The sequence below is a fragment of the Choloepus didactylus genome, chromosome 4, assembly GCF_015220235.1.
Source record: "Choloepus didactylus isolate mChoDid1 chromosome 4, mChoDid1.pri, whole genome shotgun sequence".
NCBI lineage: Eukaryota > Metazoa > Chordata > Mammalia > Pilosa > Megalonychidae > Choloepus > Choloepus didactylus.
The window spans coordinates 16,599,869-16,625,585 of NC_051310.1; the positions used below are offsets into that span (position 1 = coordinate 16,599,869).

At 36.6% G+C, this 25,717-nt stretch overlaps 1 protein-coding gene and 1 non-coding gene across 2 annotated transcripts in view; both read left to right on the forward strand.

Annotated features, from left to right (window-relative positions):
• CATSPERB (cation channel sperm associated auxiliary subunit beta) overlaps window positions 1–25,717 on the forward strand; it is a 188,590-nt gene that overhangs the window by 142,243 nt on the left and 20,630 nt on the right. Inside the window, exons 15-21 of the mRNA XM_037835252.1 lie at window positions 1,534–1,688; window positions 3,700–3,854; window positions 8,033–8,217; window positions 10,185–10,523; window positions 11,463–11,602; window positions 13,971–14,168; window positions 14,948–15,058. Of these exons, the coding sequence (XP_037691180.1) occupies window positions 1,534–1,688; window positions 3,700–3,854; window positions 8,033–8,217; window positions 10,185–10,523; window positions 11,463–11,602; window positions 13,971–14,168; window positions 14,948–15,058 (1,283 nt within the window). The remainder of the gene's footprint in view (window positions 1–1,533; window positions 1,689–3,699; window positions 3,855–8,032; window positions 8,218–10,184; window positions 10,524–11,462; window positions 11,603–13,970; window positions 14,169–14,947; window positions 15,059–25,717) is intronic.
• Window positions 11,790–11,893, forward strand: LOC119533535. The gene has a single exon (XR_005216664.1). It is a non-coding gene; the product is annotated as a U6 spliceosomal RNA (small nuclear RNA).

The following is a 25,717-nucleotide window of genomic DNA, read 5'->3' on the forward strand; positions in this document are numbered from 1 at the left end:
GGTATAGAGAATGTATGTGGGGTGGGTGGGATGCAATTTTAAATAAGGTGGCCAGGGAAGGCTTTACTAAGAGGTGCCTCAGAAACAAAGAACTGAAATAGATTAAGAAATTGGCCTTGAATAAGAGCACTTCAGGTAGAGGGAACAACAGTACAAAGACCTTTAGAGGAAATGAGCCTGTGGGGAATGACAAGGAGGCCATTGTGGCTGGAGCAGAGTGAGCAGAGCAGAAAGTAATAGGCAATAAGTCAGAGATGTAACCAGAATCCAGATCATATTGGCCCTTGGAGACTATTAAGGACTTTGCTTTTACCCAGAGAGGTTGAAGCCATTGGGAATTTTGATCAGGGGAGTAAATAAAGTGATTTGTAGTTTTAAAGGATTAAAGCCTGAAGCAGGGTATGAGTAGAATCATGAAGATCAACTAGGAGCTAGTAGGCAAGAGAGATGATGGTGGCTTGCCCAGGGTGATAGTGCTGGCAGTGGTGAGAAGTGATTGTATTCTCTATAAACATTGAGTGTGTAGTCAATGGAATTTGCTGATGAATTAGATGTCAGGTGTGAGAGAAATAGGAATTAGAAATGACACCATAGTTTTGGACTAAGCAACAGGAATGGCAGAGTTGCTCTTAATGGGGGTGGGGAAGGCAAGCAGTGGAGGACATTTGTTTGAAGATCAGCAGTTCAGTTTTGGATGCCTAACTGATATTCACCATGAGTTGTTGGTAAGCAGCTATGTAGTCTGGACTTCCGAGAGGAGATCCTGGTGGGAGATTTGAATTTGGGAATCGTCTGCATAAAGATGGATTTAAAATCCTAAATTTGGATAAAGTCTTCAGAGATAGTGAGGAAAGAGGTCTAAGAATTGAGTTTGGGGCACTCCAACATTTAGGAATCAGGAAGGAGAGAGAATGAAGCAGGAAAGCCTGGAGTAACTGGCTGGGGTTGGGGGTGTTGGGATGGGGACAGTGGTGTGCATAAATCAGCCTTTTCCATCCTGAGGCATGAGCTCCCACTCTAGCTACATACAGGAGAAAGGACCCTCTCTTTCTCTGTATGGATAAATGAGTGCTGCTATCCTACCAAATTACTGGCTGTACCTCTCAATGTTTCCCACCTGAGGCATGAGAGAACCATAGGACAACAAGTTTGGTTCAACATATTATATCGCAGTATAGACAATGCTCTTTACTGGTTTGCCATCTTGAAGGTTGTTTTCTCATTGCCTTCTTCCTATTCAGGAATTTGACTTCCTGGTAACTTCCACTGTTGGGGGAGCTAACCTCTTTTCCTCTAGACTCCTTAAGAAAACATCCTCTCACTCTGTCCTTCACCTACTTCAGTGAACAGATTCTTTAGTGAAACGAAGCCGTGAAAGACTTTCCAGGGACTTGACAAAGATTAACATGTATTTTACTAATTCAGGGGTCTCAGAACCTTACACCCCTGAAGAACCATTTACTTAGTAGAGTATTAAAAGTGTTCTAGTTGTAGAATATCGATATCAAGAGACTTCTGTTTATTTCCTAATAGGATTAATGAGATACAGAGAAATTGGATCTGTTACAGATAAAATTTTCACCTTATACTATGATCATTTGGGATTCTTACATAAATTGGCTCCAGATTATTTTGAAGCTGATGGGTCTTATGCATCCCTTGGAAGTTCTAAAGGTATTTTTGGAAAGGTCAGTGATACAATGCATTGAAGCAGTTTGCCTTGTTTTAAGAATAGATGCCACATTCTATACACATAATAAAGATACTTTCATTGAAACAAGCTCTTATTAATGCTTTTTGCTTTACTTAATTAAAGGAAAAACCTCCATTTACCACGGAGTATCTACAACATCTCCCAAATCCTATCCAGGGTTATATAGATTTAATTCCATGCAGATATCTTCATGCAAATATCTTCCCCAAAAAACACCCCAGATACTCTAACTTGGATCCATTACTCCCAGTGCAGGTCAATGGTGGGTTTGATTCTAGGTACAGATATTTGCAATTTTAATGTATAATGCACTACTTGTGAAGATGCATATGTCTAAGTGCTCATCTTTGGGAAAATACAGTCATGAAAATTAATACATATCAATAGATCAGAGAAGAATCAGATTTTTTGACTGGGGTATAATAAAACCTGCCCCTTGGCCTGAAAGAAACAGACTGAGGCTATGGTTAAAGGGATGATGTTTTAGCTTTCCCTTTGTGAGATATGTGCAGAGTGTGAGGACGGGAACTCCCATAGGAGAGTAAGATGTCACCGTATGATGCCCTGTGTAGATGCCCAAGTCTGTGTGTAGAATCTGGCATACACACAAAGTGAACTAGGTGAAAGGAATGGTAGAACTAACCAAACAAGCAGCTACTCAGCTTTTTACTACTTTACAATTTGTAGAAAATATCTTAGTTCTCTCATGTGAAAGTTTAAATTAGTGAAATCAAAAGCCTGTAGGGATTTTTATACTCAGGATGAGTTCAAGGAACTCATACTCAATGGTATCATTTGCCCCTCCCCAAACAAACTATTCATGCATCCTCAGGGAAAAATAATCGCTGACTTGACTTGGCTCTTACTATGTGCTAGTTATTGTTGTGAACACTTAATCTTTATAACAGCTTTTTATTCCCGCTTAACAGGAAGGTACAGCACAGTGCAGCTAAATAATTTACCCAAAATTACCCAAATAGGAAGTTTTAGAATCAGGCATCTATCCCAGGCAACTGGCTGCAGGCCTATATTTTTTGCCACTATACTGCCTTTTACTGGACTTAAGTATACTTTTCATGAGATGCTCCTGCCACCCCAAGGCTAGATTTCTAAATAGTTTTCAACCTTTTCAGTAATTTTCAAGAGTCCTCAAATCTGTTCTGTCCCACATTTATTCTCCTTGCATCTCTTTCCCTCTTACTCCCCTTCTCAATGGGTTCCCAAATTTAACAGACTAGGAAAAAAGACATGACAAAAAATGAGTCTTGGAGGCTTTATGTGTTGGGTATGCTCCCAAGCAGTCTGCACTATCTACCACCCAGTCCTTATTCCATAGCAACAAAATCAACCCAACATCCCCTTTGGGGCCGTCTTCCACCTCTCTTCTCACACCTAAATATTCCCAAAATGAGACAACTGGGGACTGGAGAGGGTGTATTTAAAAGAAGACTTATAGGTCAGAAACGAGGTCAAAGATTCTTCTGTTCACAGCAAGGTAAAGCCTCATGAATCAGAGGAAATGAGAAGAGCATGTGCAGCTGAGTCTGGAGAGCCAGGCAGGAGTTGCACAGTCACTAGAAGGAGACCAGTGAGACTGGGAGCAGCAGCTCCTAGATGGGGGGAGACACTTCACAGCCCCTTTCCTGAATACAGCTCCAAATAAGAACCCAGTTCTGGAATCTGCACTTCCAGACTCGTCCCCGCAACACAGTAGAACTTGAATTTCCATTTATCCTTCCACTTCAACCTTTGGACACAGGAATCTTAGCCTGAATTGGAATCATCAGAATTCCAAGTCCTCCTCAACAGAAAAGTACATTTTCCCTTGCATACACATGAATATTCAAACAGAATATATTGAAATATTACTCCAATTGATAAGCAAAACACTATTGTTTTGATGTGAACTGTAAACAAATTTGCTATTTACATTTTGTTATAATTGAAATATTTTAAATACAATACTTCCTTTTTTCCTATTCTAGCCTCCTGACATGGGCTTTGAGACTGCACTTGCTCCGCAGTATATCTCCTTAAATGAAGTGATCTTTTATGCATATGTACCTGTGACTGAACCTCAGGAAAGTATATACACCAAGAAATTCAACAATATTCACTTTGGGAAAATGTTATACTCCAGGTAGTGCTTTGCCTCACATTTATTTAGATTGCATGCTCATTTCTAGATTCAAAATTTTGACTCTACTTTTTTGAGTAATTCTCTCGGTCAAGTCAAGTAAGTCTTTGTTTCACACCCCAAATACATTTATAGACTCCAAGTTGCCTTTCATGATGCCCCAATTTTAGAAACACAGGGCCATTTATATCAGCACCATCAGGCCAAGCTATAGGATGAGTGTATGCCATCTCAGAGAACAGAAATGTTCCAGGCCAAGATGAATGCTGCTTATCCAGTGCTCAGTCACATGGCAATTCACATATGTCCTAGAGACAAGCCCATCTAACGTAAGGGGGGACTATCTTGTATGAAATACTGCATGATGGAGGATGCAGAATTCTCAGGAATGCTTATGTCTACAGAGATCAGCAAGAGCCAATAACCCTTAAAGCTACCTCGGGCCTAAAAACTTTAAGGGCAATATCAATCCTACAACACCAAAAATCTAACAACCAGAAAATGGAATGATTTCAGGTTACAAGAAACTCACCCTGTCCCAAGAGTGGTGGGCATTATTCTCCCTGTGGGTTGAAATCTGTACATCATGTATACATTGGGATGTCAATACACATCTTGTCCCAAAGCTAACAACGACATGCACCATGGGACAGCTCACTCAAAGGTGGAGATGAAGATGGCAATCGGACATCATCTAACAAATGCTGGCAGTATGTCTCTTTCACAAAGATTGTAGAACTTTCTGTCTCTAAGAAAAGTATCAGTGATCTCTAGAATTATGTTATAGGTGGATTTTATATGTGTGATACTCCAGATCACTTATTTGGTGTTTATATAGGTATGTCCTTGTAGAAATCTCATAGAATCACTTTTTCAAAGTTTAACACATTATAATATCATATCAGTTAAGATTAATTTATCATATTCCAATTATTTTAAAGTATATTCTCCTTCTCTTAAGGTTCAGAATATTTGAAAGCTAGAACAGTGCATTCTAGAATCAGATTCAATAACAAAAACTGCTCTATTTGCACAGAAACTAGGGAATGGGCAGCTCCAATGCATGAAATGTGAGCAAAGAGCCAGGAACAGAGAAATGGTGAGAAGTGGGATTTCAATTGGGCAAGTCAAGGGTTTGGCAGCCCAAAGTTAAGAGGTCATCAATAAGCCAAAAGCAGATATCTAATAGTCAGGTGGTTGAGCAAGCAGAGCCATTCATTCATTTGTTCCACAAATAGTCAGCTTACTCTTACTACATGCAAGGCTCTATGGTAGGTGCTGTGAGAGAGCAGTGAACAAGACATTCGAGACCCTGTACTCCTCAAACTTATAATCTAGCACAGAAAGTGGACAACTAAGTAACTACGGTTGAGACAAATCTACAAAAGAGGAATATAGAGCATTAAGAAAGTATTTTCCTAGAGCTTGTGACCTCTTTTGGAAGATCTTAGAAGGTTTCTCGGAGGAAGTGGTGCTTAAGATGAGATGTAGAGAATGAGAATGGAAGGAGTGGGAGGGTAAAGTTCCAGGATGAGAGAACAGCATGTTCAAAGTCCCCTAGGCTAGAAGGAGCATGTTGTATTTGAGAAACAAAAAGAAAACAAGAGTGATTTCAGCACAGTGAATAAAGGAGAAAAGTCATGTAAGAGTGGAGCCAAGTCATGTAGGGCTTTTTGAGTCCTGCTGAAGAATTTGGATGTTATTCCTAGAGAGGAGGGACCAGTGAATGCTTTTAAGTAGGTGAATAACCGGATTGATTTATGTGTAATTTGTTCATTGAATAAGCTGGATAGACCAACTTTATTTTTTCTCCTACTGTCTCTTTAATTCCATTCTGTGGCTTTATTTCCTTTTCTGCCTCTAGATGAAACATCAGGCAAGTCTTGCAGTTTTTCTTTTAAACAATAAACAATATCCTTGGTTTTAAAGAGTCTAAGCCAGTCTAATAATCTCATGACTCAATTCCTGTCCAGCGTTTTAAAGAAACTTCTAACTCTTATCCAATTTAAATTTGTTTTCCAACCCCCCATTTTGGCCTGACCCAGACTGAGAAGTCTGGAGTGTGGGAAAGCAGTGTTTCTCACTCTTTCTCACTACTTTCTAGCTCAAACCTCCTTCCATCATAGCTTATGGTTTCTAGCCCTTCCAGAGTTTGGGTGAAAGAATGGAACTGAGGTAAAGGGGCAAACAATAGAGACTTCCAGAGTACTTTTTTGGCAATGCAACCCTTCCAATGAGTCATAACCACCCTCTTCGTGTCTAGACCTCTGGACATCCACCAGTCCATTAGGTTCCCTTCACCTTTCCAGCAGTCCTCTCTGGCAGCAGTCCTCCCTGGTTCTTTCCTGCCTCCCCATGGGCTGTGGTAGAACTTGCCGTATGTCAAGTTCAGTGGAGTGTATTCTGTCCCTGGAAAGGAGATATCCCCCATTTTCCAGATGGTACGGCTCATAGAGACAGAGATGGGAAATATGAGAGAGAGTTAAGTGACGTGGAGGAAAGAGTGAAAAGATCTAATAAATCTACATGCTAAATTGGAAAAGACATGATACAGAAAATAGGGCAGAGGCACTATTCAAAAAAATAATGACTAAGAATTTTCCAGGAGTGGGGAAAGAGACTACTTTTCAAATTCAAGAAAATCAGTAAATCCCGAGCAGGATAGAAATCCACATATACATGCAATATAGTGAAATTGAAGAACAACAAGGCCACAAAGAGGGAGGAAATCTGCATTAAGAAGACAAATTGTTCAAAGGAATGACAATTAGATGGAGATCTGAATTCTCACTGCCAACAGTGGAAGCCAGAAACCAGTGAAATTTTATCTTCAGTGTGCTGAGAGGAAATAACTAGACAAAAGGAATGTCTAGTCCAAGTGAAATTATCATTCATCAATGATGAAAGAAGTAAATATGGTGATGCAATAGCGGCAGAGAGTTAGAAGGACAAGCCAAGCCAAGAGCAAGGGGAGAGCTTTCCAGGCAAAAGGAATTGCAAGTGCAAATGCAATGCAAGGAAAAGTTTGGATGTATTTAATAAAACAAGAAAGGGGCCAGTGAAGATGGTGCATCGTGAGATGGTATGGTAGAAAAGTCAGCAAGGAGGTAGGCAAGTGCCAGGTCATCTAAGATATTTTAGACTGCATAAAGAGTTTAAATTCTATTCTTGTTGCCAGGGGAAACCATTGAAGAGTTTTGTGTAGCAGAGTAAAATGATCTAATTTATATTTCTGAAAGATCACTCTGCATGCTGTGAAAGTATAGGACAAGGTGAGGGTAGAAGCTGCCAGGCCCCTTAAAAAGCTATTAAAGTAAAGGTAAAAGATGATGGTGGCTGAAGTAGGTACATTCAAGAGCAGACAAGATTTCATGATGGATTGGATGTTGGGGATATGATCAAGAAGGAATCAAGAAATATTTAGGCTGCCAGGCTTTAACAAGTTATTTATTTGAGTTGGAAAGAGGTAAACATTTTTAAATAGATTTTTTCTTGAATGTAAAATTAAGACATGCTTATTATAGAAACTTCCTAAAAGATAAATATTAAGAAGAAAATTGAAATCATGACTGTTAACACTGATGAATGACTGAGTAGTCTTTACATGCATTTTAATGTTTCTCAACTTGTTTTTTTTTCACTTGGACATTATATTTTTCCTTATGTAATTAAAAACTCTTTGTAAATGTTATTTTAGTAGTTATATTGCATTTAAGTAGATCATTTATTATCATTTACTTAATGAGGTGATGAACATCTTTGTGTAGAAAGCTTTTTGCCCTGTGTTTCAAGTTATTTCCTTAGGATAGAGCCCTATTAGTAGACTTATGGAATCAGAGAAAAAAATAGTATTAGATCTTCTAATGCATGCTGTCAAATTGCTTTCTAGGAAACATACTTATTTACAATCCTATCAGCAGTAGATGAGTACCTATCACCACTGAATTCTCACCACTATTGAACCTTGTTATATAAAAATATTTGCTAATTTCCTAGGTAAAAACTGGTACCCCATTGCTGTAATTGATTCACTGATTACTAATGAAGTTAAACAAATGTGGATAAAATGTTCACTCGTTAGCCATTTGAGATGTATTTTGTTTGGAAATTATCTGTTCATAAACTTGCTCATAAGCCACTGTTTTATCTGAACTACTTAACCTTTGTTGGTTTCTTTTTAGGAAAACTGGAACAGCTTACATAAGAAAGACAATGCAACATGAAACTCCTGAAGGATTTTTGTCCTCAGTTATTGCCGAAATTATAGACCCTTTTGGATTAGAACAACTGAATGAGAGCTCTTGTTTGTCTAGTTCCCTTTCCATTAATAAAGAGACAAGTTTCTTCTATAAACTTACTCTTCAAGGTAAGCATAATAATATAATATATCTCTGGTGGCTACAAAAAAATGAAAAACTATCTTTTGAGAAGACTGCTATGCTCATTTATAAAGTAACGTATTTCAAATTTTAATCCAACTGACAAGCTAAAGAAGCCTACATATACTTAGGTTCATGTAGAAATTATTTATTTCTAATAAAACCTAGCTTTAACTTCACTGATGTTTCATCAAGTAGTGCCTATCATTTATTCCTATGAGGTTATTGTTTTAAAAGTGCCCCAGAGAAGTGAGAGAAAATAGGTAGTTCATGAGGATTTTGCGTGTAGAATAAATTAGTTTGAAAACAGTTATATAGAATATTTCTATTTCAAAGGATCATATGATAGATAATATAGCAAGCATTAGTTTATTTTATTGTAAGTGTTTGGGTTCTACTCTGAGTAAATGGGAAGCCATTAGAGGGTTTTGAGCAGAAAGTGACATTACCTGATGTGTTTTAACAAGATCAGTGGCTGCTGTGCTAAGAATAGGCCAAGCAAGTGATGGAGAGGGCCAAGCTTGGAAGCAGAAGAATCAGTTAAGAGACATTGCAATAATCAGATGAGAGATCATATTAAATTTAAGATACCTGTTACCCAAAATGGAGAAATAAGATAGGCATTTAAAAGTACAGTTCTGGAATACAAGGAAGAGGTCTGAACTAGAGATATAAATTTGGGAGTTGTCAGCATATCACCTGGAAAAAAGAAAGGAAGAGGTACAAGGTCTAATCCCTTGCATTCCAACATTTATTGGTGGAGAAGATGGGGAAGAATCAATAAAGGAGATTGGGATGGGCTGGCCAAGAGAAGGACTGTTAGAGCGCTGTCTCAGAAGGCAAGTGGAGAAGGTTTGCCAAGGAGGAAATGCTTCTGTGTTACATGCTACTAAATAGGTCAGTGTAAAAATGAGGACTGAAAACTGGCCAGTGGATCTGTGTGAAAGTTATTGGTAAATTTGACAAAGGCTGTTGCATGGAATATTGTAAACAAAAGTTTGATTGGAATGGGTTCAAAATTTTTTGACAGGAGAGGAATTGAAGAAAATAACTAAAGACAATTCTTTCAGAGAGTTTTGCTATAAAGAGGAGGAAAGAAATTACGTGTCAGTTGGAGAGAACGTCGGAAGGGATTTTTTCTTGGTTTGCAAGAATGAGAGAAATTAGAGCATGGATGCATAAGAAAGGGGATGATGGGGTTCTCTTTTGATTCTTTCTTTTATTTTTTTTTCCAGAGTGAGGAAGAGAGTATTGTTGTTGATTTGTTTAATGACTTACAAAAACATTTAACAAAATATACATTAAAAAATTAACAACGATGTCCTCCCTCGCCTCAAAACACCATCTTCCTCCAGCTTCCGATACCCACTCTGATGGGTTTTGGTTTTCTCTGATCATTTCTTCTTTGTCTCATTTGTGGGGTTCTTTTCCCCTTCCCATCCCTTAAATGACGGTGTTCCTTAAAGTCGTGCTCTAGGGCCTCTTTTCTTCTAAATCTTCACGCTTTATTTGAACAATTGATTGGTCACCTATTCAATAAATATTTATTGAGCACCTTTTATGTAATAGGAGCTCCTTTAGGCACTGGGGAAACACTGGCTACATTATTCTTCTCTTGTAGAATCATTAGTAATGTTCCAGACTATTAAGGGCTCTTAGCATTTCTCTACTAAAGTAATTCTTATAATTTCTTACCCCTAAAACATTTTTTTTTTCTGCTGAGAATTTCACAGAACTAGTTTCACAGTAAACATTTCAGGATAGGTTTATGCTTTAGGTAACAATGATAAACTTTGTATAAAATAATTTTAGTTATAATCTGCAATCTGGCAAATGTGTTCTCCAGTTAAGACCATGGTTTAAAACCTCAAATAATGCATTTGTCAATTATGTACACCAGTATGCTTGCTGACAATGGGCAGTTTTATTTTATACCAGATCTTTTCTGTTTTAGATCCAGATGTTAATTCCTCATTTCAAGATTCGGATATAGAGAAGACTGTGGTGATTCCTGGTTACAGCAGCTTCCTGATCTTAAATATTGTAGATGAATGGAATGCTTTAGCCATTGCTACCATGCCTAACAGAGTGCCATTCAATGTAACTTTTCAAAAAGGTTCCTGGTTCTTATACAACTTTGGGCAGAGAAATGGACGAACATGGAATATATATTCAACACACTGTAATTATTGGTTTCAACAACACGATGATTCACTATCCCTCAGTGTACTGAAATACATTGATCTGGGGAAAAATCATATTTTTAAAGTTAAGGTCATACCTAATGTGAAAGGTAAGTTTGTTTTTATTGAGAAACATCAAGAGGAGATATTATTGCTTTTCTTGGATGTGAAATTTTGAGATTTCCTTTATTTTTGTTTTCCATTGTAGTTGGCAATCTACTAATAATTATTGAGCACTTAGTATGTACTAGGTTCTGTACTGTTTTTATACATTTATTTAATGCCTATAACAGCCCTAAAATGCTAGATTATAATCATTTTACAAATGAGAGAAAATGAGGTTAACAGCCCAAATTAATTTATGATCTTATCTCAGATTTTTCAGCCCTATGACAAAAAACCTTTTTAATTACTTCAGTATTCTTGCATTTAAAATTTAGAAAGCACTGGCCAGATCACTTTGGTTTAAAGAAAATAGCTGCAGATGAGGTCTCAGGCTGTCATTTACTCCTTCTCAGCTCTGGTTTACTGATTAGTGAGGTTGGAAGTTAGACTAGATAACATTTCAAATCCCTTTTTCCATTGAAATTCTCATTATTGAGAAGTTGCAAACGTGAAGCCTGCAGACAGAAATTGGCCTGATGACTTATTTTTGCTTGAAATGCCTAGGCGTTTTCTCTTGGCAACAATTGACTGACAGCCTTTTAATTGAGTGTGAACTCTTCAGGTTTTCTACTGAGTTAACCAACTTAGTGTGGCTAGTATTATCCAGCTTACCTTTGTATGCATATGAGAGCCTGGCTGAGGAATGAGCAGGGGAAGAGAGCAATATTTATGTGAGTAAATAGGAGAAAATATTTGTGAAATTAGATTTTCTAAGAACTTTTAAAGTTGACTAACTATATATAAATTGCTGACTGTATTTGTAGCCACTATGGTGCCTTCATAATAGATTCTGTAGATGCCTAAAATCCTCATTAGCCAATCGTTATAAAATTGATTTTAATGTTTTTACTACTTAATATTGACTGTTGACCTTGTTTCCATAGGTGTTCGAACACTTGAAGTACCATTACTGAAAGTATTAGTTGGAAATCCAACTTTGTTGGAAATTAAAGCTGAAGGCTTTTTTGATAATACTGATAGTTATCTAATGGAAATTTCTGTAGCTAGCAAAGATTTACGTCAGGTAAGATTTTCTTTAATTACCAAAAATTCTATTAACTATAGAAAATTTAGAATATAAGCTAAGAAAACAACGAAGAGAAAAGTATACATAATCCTACCTATCAAGGTTGACTAAGCAGTATTAACATTTGGGTATTTGAAAATGACAGGGTGGTAACAGGGAACAGTGTTTTAAAGAGTGAACTTGGGTGCTCCCTTCATGCACATATACTAAAATTGGAACGATACAGAGAAGATTAGCATGGCCCCTGTGCAAGGATGATTGCAAATTAGTGAAGCGTTCTTTCTGTTAAAGAAAAAAGAGAGTGAGCTCGGGAGCAGATGACGGGTTTCATCTCACTTCTGGCACTGTCTCTGTGACTTGGGGAAAGTTACTTTACCGTGGCTAAGTTTCCTCATTTAGTAAGTGGAGATGTTAATAATAGTACCTATCTCATAGGATTGTTTTGAGAATTAAATGTGAAAATTCAATTAGGCCATCTAAAACAATGGGTGACATAGAAAGTGCTCAATAATTATTAACTCACAGTATTTTTCTATTTCTCTTTTCTAAAAAACGGGATAGAATTATATATTCACTTAAAATTTTGCTCTTGTCACTTAACTATATGTTTTGATCATTTCAAGCCAATAAATATTTTTCTACATACTTAAAATATTTATCATGAAAACTTTCAGATATAGACAAAATTAGAACTTCTATATACTGTTCACCCAGATTAAACAGTAGGCAAGATTGTGATACTTTTGGTTTATCATCCATATTTTAATTTTTTCCTATTTGTCTATATTCTAACATTTTAAAACAAACCACAGACATCATGTCATTTTATTCTGTAGTATGTTTGAATTTGAGGATTTCGAAGTTGACCAAGAAAGATTTGACCGCTAGATGACAGTAACACACAAGCTGTTTATTGGGGCAATGCTTTGACAGTGGGAAGCAGCAGGCTGTCGTGTCAGGAAACTTTCCAGAGGCCGGCGGTGGGAGGGAGGCCACCAGAGGAAGGGGAGAGGAGAAAGGGATGCGGGTGGGGGGAGGTTTACTTATGGCTTAGAGTCAGTATGATGGGGAGCCCCTAGGTCAGAAAACTCCAAGGGACTGAAGTGCAGGGTTTTGTCTTGTCAACTGAGGCAAATGTGTGGCTCTGCTTCTTAGGATTTGCAAAGCAAGCTAACTCTAAATGACTAAATATTGCTTATTGGAACTATTTTTAAAAGAATTGGATGTATAAGAATTTGAGTTTGGTGCCAGTAAGTTTTTCTAATGGACTCAGGCTACTGTGATAAAGTAAACAACACACTGATCCACTACACAGAGACCACCTTTAGCTCATTTATGTAACACACTACCATATGCTTCATTACACATCTCTAAAAATACGTGTATTATCTCTCATATAACCACAATGCCATTATCGTGCCCAAAACTTGTAATAATAGTTCTTTAGTATCATATAAAATCCAGTTCATAATCAGATTCCCTAATTTTCTCAAACACTTTTTACAGTCGGATTGTTTGAATTGGATCCAAACAAGATTCACCTAGTACATCTAGCTGCTTTATCTCCTAAGTCTCTTTTAGTCAAAGGTATTGCCCACCCCATTTTCTTCCCCTGCCATTGAATTTTTGCAGAAATTTAGTCAGTTGTACCCTAGAATGTCCAACATTCTGGATTTTTCTGTATGTCACCTTATGTCTAGTCTCCCTTATTTCCATGAATAGTAGAGTTCTGCTTAGATTCAGGTTCGATATGTTTTGGCACATTATAGAAGGTGCTACAACATCATTTTTAATAGCTATAGAGTATGGGGACTGAGGCAAAACTATCACTACCAGAGTCTACTATACCACTACAGTTAGTACTTCTGCATATTTTAAAATTCCAAAAATTCTTTAAAACCTAAAACAATTTATCAAATTTTGTTGATAGTTTAATATTATTTGGGGATCAAATACATTTACTAGTGCATAAATCTCTACCAAAAATATATTTTTATGAAACACAGTAATTGATAAGTGAATTAAGTCTCTTTTTTTCCTAAAAATATTGGCCAATAGAAGTTATTTTACTTATATCAGCAAAGCAAATGTCCAGGTACTCATCAGTGAATGAGGGAAACTTCAACCACATACATTGCATGAAATAGTGGTTATTTATTAATTAAGTCCTTCTTGATCTTTGCTCATTTACAAATGTTTCCCACAACCAATTAGTTCAGAATGTATTTCTTCCTAGAAAAGAATGTTTTCTCTTATTATTTATTCTCAAACACATCTTTATAGTCAAACTTATTGCTCTTTTTTCTGTTGAAACTTCCTCTTATTAGTTGGTTACAATAACCTTCATTTATTTGGATATTTCCAGGGTTCAACTTCACTGGCATTTATTGTATGGGAAGCATCAACTGAGTGCTTTGTTACAACAATTGTGCCAACATTGAAAAGCAGCTGTAGTTATCTCAGATCTATGCATCACATTCCTAATAAATTTATCCCATTGGAAGACTGGATTAAAGGAGTTCACAGAGACAGTCAGGGTTTTAATCTGATCAAAACTTTACCGGTAAAAAAAATCTAAGCAGAATATTATGTTAAACAGAGTACCAATGATGTATTACTCTTTGTAACTGGCTGGCCATTCAGTTTAGCTTTTTTCTTCTGAGATGCTTAAAACATGTCACAATTACTTTTCGTTCCTCATGTCGTTTTGAGGTTGTAATGAATATTTAAAATGTAAAAACTTTCTGAACTAATATTTCTTGGTAGCTTGGTTTCATCACTTATTATCATTTTATGTTATATTGTGGTTGTTTAATCTTGGGCTTTTGTGGGATATACAGCTATTTGCCCTTGCGTTGACTTGTCCTAGGCTGATGTATTTTGCTTGTTCCATTGCAATGTAATAATTTTAATTTCTACCTTGTCAGGATCCACAACTCTTTTTTAAAATATAAATTATTATTCTTTCATAAATAACAGTATTTAAATATTTTTATTTCTGACAAAAAACAAATAATCAAACTTGAAGAATTATTTGCCAAGTATGTAATTCTTTTATAAATTGTTTATGCTTTAGGCATTGGCTTTCTGGAAGCTATGTTAGGTACTAAATGTGTTTTTTCACTTATTTACAAGTTCCAAGTTGTATTGCAATGGACTGAGGTTGAGTAGTTCCAGAAAATGGGAGATAGGGGGGTGGTGGTGAAGAGAAGTTTACTTTAATGCCTGGAGCTAAAAATGAAATATTTGCTTTGAATGCTATTCTAGAAAAATCAAGAGATTTAAATTAGAAACTTAGTAAATAATAATGAATTATATATTTTGTTGTTTAATCAATTGTAGGTAAACTACAGACCTCCATCGAATATGGGAATTGCTATTCCACTGACAGATAATTTTTATCATGCAGATCCTAGCAAACCTATCCCAAGAAACCTATTTCACAAGTCAAAGGTAAATAAAATTTTTTTAGGAGTAAATTGAATCTTTTTTTTTTAAATTAAATTCAGTTCTATTGAAATATATTCACATACCATACAGTCATCCATGGTGTACACTCAACTGTTCACAGTACAATCATATAGTTATACATTCATCAGCACAATCTATTTCTGAACATTTTCCTTACATCAGAAAGAATCAGAAAAAGAATAAAAACTAAAAGTAAAAAAGAACACCCAAACCATCCCCCCCATCCCACTCTATTTTTCATTTAGTTTTTGTCCCCATTTTTCTACTCATCCATCCATACACTAGATAAAGAGGGTGTGATCCACAGTTTTTTCACAATCACACTGTCACCCCAAAGGTAAATAATTTTGATTTCAAACAATTATTCCATGAAATTCCATATGGACCACACTGTGGGGTTTGAACGAGAAGGTGCTTTCAGTACAGTGTGCCATGTGCCCTGCTCTGTGGTCTGTGGTCACCATGGCCACGACTGCCCCTGGGGTCCTCCCCTCCTACTCCAGCGGCTTCTCTTGCTTCTCCTCCCACCTTTGGAGCCAAGAAGTCTGAAGAGACTCTTTCCCCACTGACTTCTCTCTGTCCTCACTTAGAATTCAAAGGAACAAGTAAGAGTATCTTTTCTCAAATGGAAAGAGCCCCCAGACCCATCTCACATCTCCCGCCCGGTGAAAGGAAAGGTGAAACAAAGGAAAGAAGAATGTGTGCTACAACACAGGCGTGTTTAAACTTTTGCTAAGGTTCTGCCTAGAAAGCAACCCAACCCCAGCAACACCCAGCTTCTCTGGAGGTGGAGTGAGCAAGGTTAAAAAAAATAAAAATACAAAGCTGAGAGGAACCATTAGGTTCAGAGGACAAGTTCCTTGTAGGGAAGCTTCTCAAGGAAACCTCAGGGTTGCCTGTGGAATCTCCCTCCAGAAAAACTGCACTCGCCTGCCTGTACACATATTCACACACATCTGTTCACACACATGCACATACAGCCATAAAGATACAAAATTGTCATTTTTCTGTTCAAAACTCTCCTATCTCTTCTCCTATCATTCAGAATAAAACCAAATTCTTACAGTGAGCTCTAAGGTCCTCCATGATTGGCCTTGTATTTGCATTACATCTGATCTGATTTCCTCCAGTTCAGTCTGCTTTAGCCACACTGGCCTCCTTGCTGTTCCTCAGATATGCCAGACATATCCTGCCTCAGGGCCTTTGAGTTGCTATTCCTTCTGTCTAGAATGCTCTTCTGCCAGGTATCCCAGGGCTCACTCTGTCACCGTCTTCAGGTTTGTGCTTAAATGTTACCATCACCATAAGGCCTTCCCTGACTGCTCTGTTTGGAATTGCAACCACCGTCTCCACTATCCTCCACTTACTTCCCTGCCTTATTTTTCTCCATAGCACTTATTATGATTTCATATATTTTACTGATTTATTTTATTTATTGTCTTTCTCCACCATAAGAAAATAAGCTACATAAGATGAGTTTTTGATCTTTGTTCTCTACTGTATCCCCAGTACCTAGGAAAATTCCAGACATAGGGAGTGCTTTAAAAAATGGTTGAACATAGTGCATGTTTAAACATATATTATTATACATGCACACACACATACACACACACACACACACAATTTGGGAAGTTTAATGAATTTCTCATTGAGTCTTGGATGCCAGGGTAAGAATCTCTGCTCTAGACAATGAGCAGCTATGCTACTGAGTTCTTCTTGAAGTCCATTTTCTCCCAAAGGCAAGCCCTGTTGTGTCACTAGAACCAAGCTCTACCACTGAAATATGAGTTTACTGTATTTACATGGAAATCTTTAGTTTCTTTTCAGGATATGTATGTCTAATATATATGCAATTTTTGTATATTTCTAATATATATGCAATTTTTATGCCCTCAACAAATATTAGTATCTCCAATATTATCAGGCATTCACTGAGGATACAGCAGTGAACAAGATAAACATGGAATCTGCACGGGCCTATACTCTAATAGGGAGACTATGCATGAAACAAAAGTTAGGCAATTAAATAGTGTTATCCAGTGCAGTGTTTCTCAACAGTATGGCTCTGTATAATATGAACCCAAACTATCTGGGAATCTTTTATATACATATGGGGACTTATTATATGATAAATATAGCATCTTGGAGCAGGGGAAAGGAATGTAAACCATTCCTTAAATGGTGTTGGGTCAATGACCTATTCTTTTGAATGAATATAAAGCTAGATACACATCTCATACCATTAATAAAGATACCTTCCAAATGTATTAAGGTCCTAAATATCCCCTGGAAAAAAAGAAATGATAAGAAGAATTACAGGAAACAGTATAGGAAAATATATTTGAGACCTTGGGATAAGGAAGACCTCCTCAAGAAAGATACCAAAGCAAAAGATATAAAGGAACAGCTGGTTTAATGTGATTAAATAAAAATGTAAACATTCTGTGTGATATAAGACACCAAAACTAAAAGATAAGCGAAAACTGAGAAGAATGCTTTCAATATACATCATAGACAAAGGATAAATGAGGGAGAGACAAATAATGTACAAGGAAAATGGGCGAAGAATATGAACAGGCACTTCCAAGAACAGGAAAGCAAATGACCAATAAACATAGGGAAAGATGATGCGCAACCTCAATAATAGTTAGGAAAATGCAAATTAAAACAAGATGTCATTTTTCAAATTGTATAAAAACGTCAGGTTTGATCATTTTAATTGGTGAGGATGCAGAGTAAAGAAGTATTATCCTAGATTGCTACTGGCAGGAAAAATTGGTTCAACTACCTTGGAGGGCAATATGGCATAACCAGTTAAAATTTGAATCATTTTAATTGGTGAGGATGCAGAGTAAAGAAGTATTATCCTAGATTGCTACTGGCAGGAAAAATTGGTTCAACTACCTTGGAGGGCAATATGGCATAACCAGTTAAAATTTGAAACACTAATACCCTATGACTAAATCTACCCAACTTCTTAGAATGTGACCTAAAGAAACACACGTGTATGTTTTGCACAAGTAAGCTTATGCAAGTAGTTTACAAAATTTGAAAACAACATAGATGTCTATCAATAGAATAACAGCTAAAAAAATGTGATATAGCCATACAAAGGAATACTGTGCTACAGTTAAAAATTAGGTAGATCTATTAAATACTCAGATATCACTCAATCTTTTTAGTTGTTGTTATTTATAATATTAAAATATTACTGTATACTATAGTCCGTATGTTGTATTAGGTGTATTTTTTTTCCCATGAGCACCCTGTTATTCACACCTTGTAACAGTGATGCACATTTATTGTAGTTCATGAAAGAACATTCTTATATTTGTATCATTAACCACAGTCATTGTCCACAACAGTGTTATACAGTCCCATGTTTTATCCTCTAGCTTTCCTTCTACTGACACACATGACCCTAAACTTTCCCTTTGAACTACATTCACACTCATAATTCGGCACTGCTAATTACACTTACAATAATGTGCTACTATCAGCTCTATACATTTCCAAACATTTACAATCAACCTAATTAAAAATTCTGTGAACATTAAGCATCAGCTCTTCATTCGCTACCCTCATTCTATCTCCTGGTAACCTACATTCTAGATTCTAATTCTATGAGTTTGCTTATTATAATTAGTTAATTAGTTCATATTAGAGAGATCATACAATAATTTTACTTTTGTATATGGCATATTTCACACAACATAATGTTCTGAAGGTTCATTCATGTTTTCACATGTGTCAGGACTTCATTCCTTCTTACAGCTGAATAATATTACATCATATGTATATACCACATTTTGTGTATCTGTTCATTGGTTGACAGACACTTGGGTTGTTACCATCTTTTGGCAATTGTGAATAATGCTGCTATGAACACTGATATGCAAATGTCTGTTTCAGTTCTGGGTATATACCTAGTAGTGGGATTGCCAGATCATATGGCAATTCTATGCTTAGCTTATTGAGGAACCAACAAAATGTCTTCTGCACAGCACCTACACCTTTTTATATTCCCACCAATGGTAAATGAGTGTTCCTACTTCTCCACAACCTGTCAAACTCTCATAGTTTTCTGTTTTTTTAATAATGGCCATTCTCGTAGGTGTGAAATGATAGTTCATTATAGTTTTGAATTGCATTTCCCTAATAGATAGTGATGTTGAGCATCTTTTCATATGCTCTTTAGCCATTTGTATTTCCTCTTTGGAAAAATGTATATTCAAGCCTTTGGGCCATTTTTTAATTGGTGGTTTGTCATTTGATTGTTGAGTTGTAGGATTTCTTTATATATTCTGGATATTAAACCCTTATTGGATATGTGGTTTCCAATTGACCAGGCTGCCTTTTCACTTTCTTTACAAATTCCTTTGAAGCACAAAATGTTTTAGTATTGATGAGGTCCCATATATCTATTTTTTTTTCTTTTTTTTGCTTGTGCTTTGTATACCAAGAAACCATTGTCTAAACAAGATCTTGAAGATTCTTCCCTACATTTTCTTCCGGAGTTTTATGATCCTGGCTCTTATATTTAGGTCTTTGATTCATTTTAAGTTAATGTTTGTACATGGTGTGAGATTTTTGTGTGTGTGTTTTGCTGATTTTTGTGTTTTGCTCTTGTGTCCTACCACTTTGCTGAACTCGTTTACTAACTCTAGTAGCTTTGTTGTAGATTTTTCAGGGTTTTGTATGTATAAGATCATGTCATCTGCAATTAATGAAAGTTATACTTTCTTCCTTTCTAATTTTGATTCCTTTAATTTCTTTTTCTTGCCTATTTGTTCTAGCCAGAACTTCTAGAACAGTGTCTTGTTCCAGATCTTAGAGGTAAAGCTTTCAGTCTTTGACCATTGACTACATGTTAGCTGTGTGTTTTTCTATATACTCTTTATCATGTTGAGGAAGTTTCCTTCTGTTCCTATTTTTTGAAGTGTTTTTATCAAGAAAGATTTGTGAAATGCATTTTCTTTGTCAATAGAGATGATTATGTGGATGGTTTTTCCCCTTCAATTAATTGATTTTCTTGTGTTGAACCAACTTTGCATATCTGGGATAAAACCCATTTGATCCTGGTGTATAATTCTTTAATGTCATTGGATTCGATTTGCAAGTATTTTGTTCAGGATTTTTGCATCTATATACATTAGAGAAATTGGTCTGTAATTTTTTTATCTTGTAGTATCTTTAGACAGCTTTGGTATTAGGGTGATGTTAGCTCCATAGAATGTATTAGGTAGTTCCCTCCTCTTCAATTTTTTGGAAAAATTTGAGCAGAATTGCATTAATTCTTCTTATAATGATTGGTAGAATTCACCTGTGAAGCCATCTGGTGCCAGGTTTTTCTTTTTTTGGAAGGTTTCTGATGACTGATTCAATCTCTTACTTGTAATTGGTCTGTTGAGGTCTTCTATGTCTTCTAGAGTCAGTGTAGAGTGTGTGTTTCTAGGAATTTGTCCATTTCATCTGAGGTGTCTGATTTGTTGGCATATAGTTGTTCAAAGTATCTTCATGATCCTTTTTACTTCTGTGTAGTCAGTAGTAATGTTTCTCTTATCATTTCTGATTTTATTTGTTTTCATCTTCTCTCTTTCGTAAGGGTCTGTCAATTTTATTGATACTCTCAAAGAATCAATTTTTTGTTTTGTTAATTGTCAGTATTTTTTATTCTCAGTTCTCAATTTTATTTATTTATACTCTAATCTTTGTTATTTCTTTGCTCCTGCTGCTTTGGGAATAGTTTGCTGTTCTTTTTTTCTAGTTCCTCCAGGTGTGTGGTTAGGTCTTAATCTTAGTTCTTTCTTTTTAAATGTAGGCATTTAGGGCTATAAATTTGCATCACAGCACTGCCTTTGCTGCATCCCAAAAGTCTTGATATGTTGTATTCTCATTTTCATTCATCTCAATTTATTTCTCTTGCAATTTCTTCTCTGACTCACTGATTGTTTCAGAGTGTGTTGTTTAATCCCCAAATATTTGTGAATTTTCCTATTCTCCACCTGTTATTAATTTCCAGCTTCATCCCATTATGGTCAGAGAAAGTGCTTTGTATAATTTCAGTCTTTTTAAATTTATTGAGACTTGTTTTGTGACCCAGCATGTCGTCTGTCCTAGAGAATGATCTGTGAGCACTTGAGAAGAATGTATATCCTGCTGTTTGGGTGAAATATTCTCTATATATCTGTTAAGTTTGTTCATTTATCATATTATTCAAGTCCTCTGTTTCTTCATTGATCCTCTGTCTAGATGTTCTATCTGTACTGAAGTCTACACTATTGTTGTAAAGACGTCTATTCCTCTCTTCAATTTTTGCCAGTGTTTGCATCATGTATTTTGGGGGCACCCTGATTAACTGCATAATTAATTATGACTGTTATTTCTTCTTGGTGGATTGCCCCTTTTATTAATATATGGTGTCCTTCTTTATCTCTTATAACAATTTTACATTGTAAGTATATCCTGTTCAATATTAGAATAGCAACCCCTGTTCTTTGTGTGTGTGTTTTTTTTTTTTTTTTTTTGGTCCTTGGGTCTAAGGTGAGTCTCTTAGACAGCATATATAGATGGATCACACTTTTTTATCCTTTCTGCCAATCTGTGTCTTTTGATTGAGCAGTTTAATCTATTAACATTCAGTGTTATTACTGTAAAGACAGTGCATACTTCAATCATTTTATCCTGTGGTTTTTATTTGTTATATCTTATTTTTGTCTCTCTCTTTACCCTTTTAGTTACCCTCACTGATAATCTTCATTTCTATACTCCCCCTCTCTTAAGCCTCCCTCTCCTGACTTTTCCTTTCAGCCTGCAGAATCCCCTTTGGTATTTCTTGCAGAACATGTTTCTTGTTTATGAACTCTTTCAATTTCTGTTTATCTGTGAATATTTTAAACTATTCCTCATTATTGAAGGACAGTTGTCCCAGATAAAGAATTCTTGGCTGGAAGTTTTTCTTTTTCAGTGGCTTAAATATATTAAACCACTGTCTTCTCACCTCCATGGTTTCTGATGAGAAATTGGTCCTTGATCTTATTGCTGTTCCTTTCTATGTGGTGAATTTCTTTTCTCTTGCTGCTTTCAGGATTCTCTCTTTATCTTTGGAATTTGACATTGTGATTAGTATGTGACTTGGAGTTTGTCTATTAGGATTTATTCTGTTTGGAGTATGTTGTGCCTCTTGGACATGTATAATTATGTCTTTCATAAGAGTTGGGAAATTTTCAGCTATTATTTCCTCAAATGTCCTTTCTGCCCTTTTTCCCCCCTCTTCTCCTGCTGAGACACCCATGACATGTATGTTTATGTGTTTTGTGCTGTAATTCAATTCTCTGAGACCCTGCTCAATTTTTTTCCATTCTTTTCTCTATCTGTTCTTCTGTAAGATTTCAAAATGTCCTGTCTTCTAGTTCACTGATCCTTTCTGCTGCCTTTTCAAATCTGCTGTTGTATGCCTTTAGTATATTTTCAGTCTCTTCTATTGTGCCTTTCATTCCCATAAATTCTGTTCTTTCCTACTTTCAAATTCTTCTTCATACTCACCTAGTTTCCTTTTAATATCCTTTGTTTCTTTAGCCATATTTTCCTTCATCTCCTTGAATTGATTTAGATTTGTTTGAATATCTTTAATTAGTTGTTCCAAATTCTCTGTTTTCTCTAACTTTTGACTGGGCCATATCTTCCTGTTTCTTAGTATGTATTGTAATTTTTGCTGATATCTAGACGTCTGATTATCTTGATGAGTTTACTCTGAAGACCAGTTTCTCTCTTGTCTAAGGTTTTGTTGTTGATTGGCTTGATGTTAAGGTTCTTCTTTGTCATTTTCAACTTATTCTAGACCTTTAGAATTGTCCATGTCTAAATGATCAGATTTATTCAGCTCTCTACATTTGATTCTTGCCCTAGGTATGCAGTACAATTTTTAAGATTGCTCTGTCTGTGCAGTTGTTTCACCCCTAGAAGAAACTTCCTTTCCTCTATTCCTTCTCCAGGAATCTTGGTCTGTTCTGTTTGCTTTTGTTTTGCCTCTATAGTTTTGTTCTGTTTTGTTTTGTTTACTCTCCTTTCATTGTCTCTAGCTGCTTTTGCCTGAAAGGTAAATTTTGGGAGAAGGAGTCACCCACCCTGGAGAGGATTTTCCCAAGTTGGTATTTCCCAGTAAAACAGGACCAGGGACCCATGAAGGGGGAGAAGACCAGTTCTAAAGGTCCCTGAGGAGAGGGTCAGGAAAGACACTAAAAACATTTTTGTCTGCTCCCAGAGGCTGCACTTTCTGGCCTGACCAGCAGATGGCACTCTTTGGCAAGTTGTTCCCCACAGCCCTAGGGAGGTACTGTCTTTAAACCTCCACTGTCTAGGCCCCTGTCAAGGATGGGGTTGAAACAGTGGCTAGGGTAGTTCTTGGCCAGGCAGGCTAGTACAGCAGTTCAGAACCAGGACCTAGAAATCTAAATTTGCCAGTCAAAAGTCATGATCTGTACTCAGCTGTGCTGCCCTCTGTCCTTGGAAAGGAGGGCTTCTATGTCCTTCTCAGCTTGCAGCTGGCAACCAGGGAATGAACCCAAAGTGGCTACCCTTGAGGGTTGGGAATGGGCACTAGGTCCTGCTGCAGAGCAAGTTACTCACAGTTTTTTACCACAGTTTCTCAGTCTCTTCATCCCACTCTTCCCTGGATGCTGTACATGGCTCCCCTGGACTCCAGAGCCCCAGAACAGTTATTTCAGACAGTTTCTGCCTGCCCACCAACTGTTTTTGGAGGAGGAGTGAGGAGTCCTGTAACTTCCTACTCCACCCTCTTTCCCAGAAGTCTCTGGGAATATTTTTACAATGCAGCTTTCTCAAACTTGCCTTATAGCTACTGAATAAAAAATGATGTGCTGTCCTGAAATCTGCAATTTAAAAAAAATCTCCTCAAACAATCCTTATTTATGCTAAAGTTTAAGAGACACCAGTAGTAGAGTTAGACACGAAACAAGCCATATTACTCTGTAACAGGGATGCCTAACCTAGTTCCTGGGAGTCAGGGAAGACATCCCTAAGGAAATACATCTGAGTCGAGACTAAAAGTTGAGAAGGGGTTAAACAAACAAAGGAGGAAGGAAGGGCAGCATAGAAGAGGGAAAAGGGAAGTGAAAGCACCTTTCAGGCGGAGGAAACATCATGCACTAAGGGCAGAGATGGGAAAGGTCTAGTGACATTGAAGAACTCAAAGACCAATAGGCTGAAGCATAGTGGGGGGAGGGTCATTGGGAATGAACAAAAAATAATTTAAGGCAGTAGGCCCCAAAGCTACAGGATCTTGTATGCCACAGAATGGATTTGGAATTTTATCCCAAGAGAAATCAAGATTCATCCAAGAGTTTTAAGCAAGGGAATGACATTATTATATTTGTATTTGAAAAAAATAGACAAAAATCACAAGCATCTATACTGTCTTCTGGACAAATTCCTTAAAACATCAGTAAATATGTTTTTTAATAGAATACATCAGTACATGAAAAAAAAAAGAGGCCAGAAAATTTGAGGAAATTCTGAAAGACTGAGATAGAATCAAATGTACAGAGAAATACAACTGGAGTGGTCACAAGTGTCATGAATGCACACATACACACAACTGATGCCTAAAGAAGAGTTTCAAGAGTTGCAACTCCAAAGTCAAAGGATACAAACAGACAGAGAGGTTCTCTGGAGCAGGGTCAGGAAATCTGCAGCTAAGCTGATCAGGCATTCCACAACTTTTACTAAGATGCTAAAGGTTTTATCCACAGACTAGAGCAGCCAGGGTAGTCCAGGGACAGTGAGGCAGACAGTTCCAGCAGCTACGGACCTTTGAGATGGATGGAAACCACCCTCCCAGACACTAAGATGCTAGTACATTCCTACTTGCAGTCCTTTTCACCCGTTTGCTGAAGGTATTCTAAGATTATCAGAACAAGGAGACAAAGGGGGATTTCTAAAAATGAAAAGCATTTCTGCTGCAATGAGAACTATGAATGTTCTGCAAAATCACTCCCTAAGAATAATACGACAAGTAGAAAAATAGGAAGATAAGGTTGGGGCAGGCCACTCAAAACCTATGTAACCCTGCCTCTGCCTTCATAATAAAAATGTGCTGGGAAAAAAACTACATATGAGCCAACATTACTTTTTTTATTATGCTGATAGCATTTCCTTTCTAGCCAGGCACATATAATATCATTCCAAATATGTGTAGTAACAGAGTAACACAGCAGCATTAGCAAACCCAAACAAGATGAAAATAAAAATTAACAAAGTTGACCCGAGAAGTGGTAGAAAACCTGAAAGGTACATTAACCTCAGAAGAAATCAAAAGACAGTCAAAGGTCTATAGCTTAAAAGAGGACTAAGTCAAAACTGTTTTACTTTTGAATTTTACCATTTTTAAAGGAACAGCTAATTCCAGTATTATATAAGATGCATATAAAAATAGTTGCAAATCCATACAAAAATAGTATGTACATACAAACACATACATGTACATCTCTTTAATTCATTTCTCTGTAATGGATTGAAATGTTTCTACCCCCACCCCCCACCCCCAAAAAAAAGATATGTTCAAGTCCTAACCACTGGTCCTATGAATGTGATCCTAACTGCAGATAAGATTTTTGTCAAATC